We start from the raw sequence: 4,411 nt of genomic DNA on the forward strand, positions 1-4,411 counted from the left end.
ACATTGGCTTTCAAACATCATGGACTCCGCCTTTAAACTGGTTAATAAAAGTCATGTTTTGTTCAGATATTCCAGTGATTCCAGACCTGGAGGAGGTTCAGGAGGAAGATCTCACCATGCAGATCGCTGCTCCTCCCAGGTGCCCACAATCCATCCCATAAACCTTCTGGCACAATAATCAACAATTCACCGAGAAATCAAACTTCTGTCATTATTTACTCATGTGTTTACCCTCAGGTCATGAGTTTACTGATGGTTAAAGTTAACTTTAGTCTTTTCTTTTGTCTTTAGTGTCCAGGTGAACCGAGTAATGACCTACAGAGACCTGGACATGGACCTGATGAAGTATTCTGCTTTTCAAACACTGGTGAGATTCATTATCAATCATCTTTATGCAACACTAAACACAAACTATAGGGCCTACAGCACTCTCTGCTCTCTTCATAGGCAACAGACTTTTAAGGGAACATGCTACTCGGAATGCAATCATATTGGCAGCAAAGTTACACTTGACCAACTCATAATTAGATCTGATAAATCTGGTAATCTTTGAAAAAATAAAGCACACTCGCCATTATGATATTTTATCTGATAATCTTTTATGAAATAAATGAACTTTAATGTCATGTGTAGCGTCTACATTGTAAAAATTGAATAGAGTAAATTACAGTACATTTACTTGACACTTTATTTATCAGTCTCAACATAACACCAACTGTGACATTACAGTCGAGATGTCACGCCAACATTAAATTACACATTACATTAATTACAATGTTGTTACAATGCTACAAACAAGGTTGTGACTTCTGAGTTAGTGCTATATGCTAGTTAATGCTATATGCTAGCTAATGCTGTATGTTAGTTAATGCTATATGCAAGTTAATGCTATATGCTAGTTGATGTTATATGCTAGTTAATGCTATATGCAAGTTAATGCTATATGCTACTTAATGCTATATGCTAGTTAATGCTGTATGTTAGTTAATGCTATATGCTAGTTAATGCAATATGCTAGTTAATGCAATATGCTAGTTAATGCTATATGCTAGCGTTTAGTCTGAAGTTCTACTATTGACATTACAGTTACATTTTGCAGGTCCATACTGAAAAAAACACAAATTTATCACTCAGAAATGTCCATTAACAATCTCCAAACAATTGATTATTCCTCAAAATCTGATACAGACTCAAACATAAGATCTGTTTACACACACACAGAGCTACTGAAGGAGAAACAGCCAATCAGAGCAGAGCTCAACATTATTATTTATGACCCTTACAAATAAAATAATAATAGACCATTTCATTATAAAGACAAATCCTAGGGCTGTAAATGGACATGAAAAACTGACTCTGGATCATTTTTGCAGTTAATAAAGCCACAAACGTTATATGTAGCTAATATCATAGAACAATTTAACAGATTATTACAATGCATTCTTTAAAAGCCCTTGCTGTAATGTAATGTAATATTGCTGTAATGTTTGACCTGTATTGATGTTTTTAAGGATGGTGAGATCGATCTGAAGTTACTCACAAAGGTTTTAGCTCCAGAGCAGGAGGTGCGAGAGGTGAGTGTTTAGTGTCAATACAGTCTTACTGGGCCATCACAGAGGATTTATCAAATCAACATAATCATATTCCCAATTCAGATGTTTTAAAGGAATAGTTTTCCCAAAAATGAAAAGCTTGTTATTATTGCTGCTGAAACACAAACAGAGAAGATTTGGAGACTCCTGCAACTCAATAACAGATCAGAGTCATCATGAAAAAACAACATCTAATGAGAGCTTTATAAAGGAATCTTATCATTGAATAACACAAACCACAGCAGTGAAGCCATAAGGAGTCTTTATATGACAGCAAGTGGACACGAGAGAGAGTAAATCATTTTTCCCACATGATGTTTGTTGTGTCCATGCAGGAGGACGTCGGTTGGGATTGGGATCATCTGTTCACCGAGGTTTCCTCTGAGCTCCAGACAGAATGGGATCAAGGAGAACGAGACGATCAGTCTCCTCTTCCTGTGACCTGAGGACGGACGAGCGGTGTCCAGACGTCTCTCTCTGTAATCCTCCGCAGACTTTATTTGTTTATATACTTGACTATTGTTCATATTGAATGTTTCTTGATGGCGCTGTTGTCTCAGTGTTCACCACATCTTAAACCTTTGAGAGTTTCTCATTAAGGTTAACCTTGGAAACCCAGATACATTGTTTTTCTTAACCGGATCAATCTGGAGACATTTGTCACCGCCTGTAGTATCTAGAAAAAGAGTAAATCCAAGGTTAATGAGCGAGTAAACTGAAATCCAGTTGATTGAGTTAAAATGAACTTTGCACATCCGAGCGCTTCGGTCTTATCATTATTGACCACACCATCGACCATCTTCAGCTCTTGTCCTGAGCTTTCTTCTGTTTTCAACACGCTGAGCTTAAATCCTCTGCTGTCTTTGTATATATTATGATGTGATGCCTTTTTTTACTTTATTAAATATTTACTGTTACATTTTTTACATGTGAACCGTGCTGGCAAAATGAGTTTTTATTTAAAAAAAATTAAAAATTTGTAATTTATATTTTGACATTCTCTATTAAAGAAACTTTTAAATGATTAATGATTTGTTGGAATCTGACTAAAAATAACAGAGCTGCACCTGTTTGAAGTTTATCGAGTCAGCAAAGTCAATTATGAAAGTTTTTTGAGGGTTTAAAAGCAAAATCACCTAAAATCACTGCTAATATTTAGCCCACGCAAAGTCAAAAACAATATCAATATGTGTTCAACTTTTTTCTGTTATTGTTTGATTGACATTGAGACAGACAGCTTTAAGATCTACTGTAATAAAAAGATCTAATATAATCTTACACATCAGATCCCAACAGTTAAACAAACATTTACTTAAGACATAACAGATTATACCTGCAATTGTCAAAACAGATATTTCTAAAACTGTAATTCTGTGTATATATTGAGGTCACACGTATCTGTGTGCATGCTTCAGATCTGTCAGTCAGCGCAAGAAAGATCGTTTTCATGTCTTATTGCTCTTAATAATTTTTTTTACATCTCTCTTAATAACTCTTTTAACATCAAGCAACTCCTGCACTTTCTTTTTTAAATCCTGCATGTTTTAAAACCCAAACCAAAATGTCAGACGTGCATGTGGATGGAGATGCATCTTTGTATTAGATCATCATTTCTACATTATTTAGCTCAAAATTAGACGGTGCACATTGCGACTCATTTCGCCAGCACGGGTCACATATCATCTTATAATCAGAGATTCATTATTTACTCTTTGTGTTGGCAAAATAAGAAAATAAAATGGGCTGGGAAATATTTTTATATTCAATTTTAGCTTAAAATCCTGAGGCACAGTTCATCACAAAATAAAACTTTTTTTTATCATTTATTTCTCCTCATGTTGCTCTACTTCTGTATTAGTCTCTTTTATCAATGAAAGAAAAAAGTTAGATCTCCTTTTACAGACTCGAAAAATCCAAAGGAACCATTTTAAGAGCCGCAACAATGAAGCAGAAACAGTAATGAAGTGAACAAAGGAGAGGGATTTTATTCAATAAATGGTTAGCAATGTTAAAGAGTAACTAAACCCCTGTTCAGAGCCTGACTCCACCCACTGGCAATATTTGAAAAATGCAAGAAAAGTGTGCAGATCCCAACGGAGATAGAGGGGACGAACTAAGCTCGTACCAAGTGTGTGGTGAGATCGTAACAAGGGCATGGTGAGCTTGAACCTGCTTACATCACGAGTTCTTTTTTGGACCCAACATCCAATAGGAAAATTCAACTGCAGTAGCCACCGTTCCACCTGAAGAGGGCAGCATTCAGACGTTTTTACACCTTATACCCCGGGTCTGTTGAATGCTGCATTCTGATTGGCTGAAAAAATGTTCTATGGGTGTTGATTATTTTTCTGTAAACCGCACACCTATCTTTTCAAATGTCTTAAAAATAGGCACCAGAGCAATGTTTGTGGTAACCGTGGTATAAGCGGAATAATTGACTCCGGTCCATTGAATTATTTGAAAATAATGCACACCTGCGGAGTACACCCGCTTCGCGTCGTGCCACATTACCACCTTGGTGTGCATTATTTTCTTATAATTCAATGGCCCGTCGTCAATTATTCCTTACATATATTGTAGTATTGAAACACTTTATATCCAAATGTCAAAAAACTTACTAAAATCAATGAACAGCACTAATAAAGCATCATTCTTACTGATCATTAACTAAAAAAAGTTGGTTTAGGGTTTAGTTACTCTTTAAACAGTAGAAAGTTGTGTTTTCTTTAAGGTTATGGATTTGGACTGTAATAAAACTTCTATCCAAATGAAAAGGTCATCAAAACAATGTTTCTCAGGAATGTTGCTTAGTTTCATCA

The 4,411-nt window shown here is 35.6% G+C and overlaps 1 protein-coding gene across 1 annotated transcript; it reads left to right on the forward strand.

The window, feature by feature from the left end:
- The first annotated feature begins 39 nt into the window (after window positions 1–39).
- LOC141363377 (intraflagellar transport protein 43 homolog A-like) lies at window positions 40–2,703 on the forward strand. The gene is made up of 4 exons (XM_073866038.1): window positions 40–139; window positions 292–367; window positions 1,512–1,574; window positions 1,928–2,703. Exons 1-4 carry the CDS (start codon window positions 54–56, stop codon window positions 2,036–2,038), a joined length of 336 nt encoding a protein of 111 aa, XP_073722139.1. The 5' UTR covers window positions 40–53; the 3' UTR covers window positions 2,039–2,703.
- Window positions 2,704–4,411: the final 1,708 nt, after the last annotated feature.

Source organism: Misgurnus anguillicaudatus, unplaced genomic scaffold (genome assembly GCF_027580225.2).
Source record: "Misgurnus anguillicaudatus unplaced genomic scaffold, ASM2758022v2 HiC_scaffold_34, whole genome shotgun sequence".
Lineage (NCBI taxonomy): Eukaryota > Metazoa > Chordata > Actinopteri > Cypriniformes > Cobitidae > Misgurnus > Misgurnus anguillicaudatus.

Excerpts from the sequence above, each read along its gene's own strand:
- LOC141363377 (XM_073866038.1), top strand. The coding sequence starts at position 54 with ATGTTTTGTTCAGATATTCCAGTGATTCCAGACCTGGAGGAGGTTCAG. Across the intron at positions 368-1,511 it reads ATTCTGCTTTTCAAACACTG|GATGGTGAGATCGATCTGAA; the intron begins GTGAGATTCATT and ends GATGTTTTTAAG. Across the intron at positions 1,575-1,927 it reads CAGAGCAGGAGGTGCGAGAG|GAGGACGTCGGTTGGGATTG; the intron begins GTGAGTGTTTAG and ends GTGTCCATGCAG.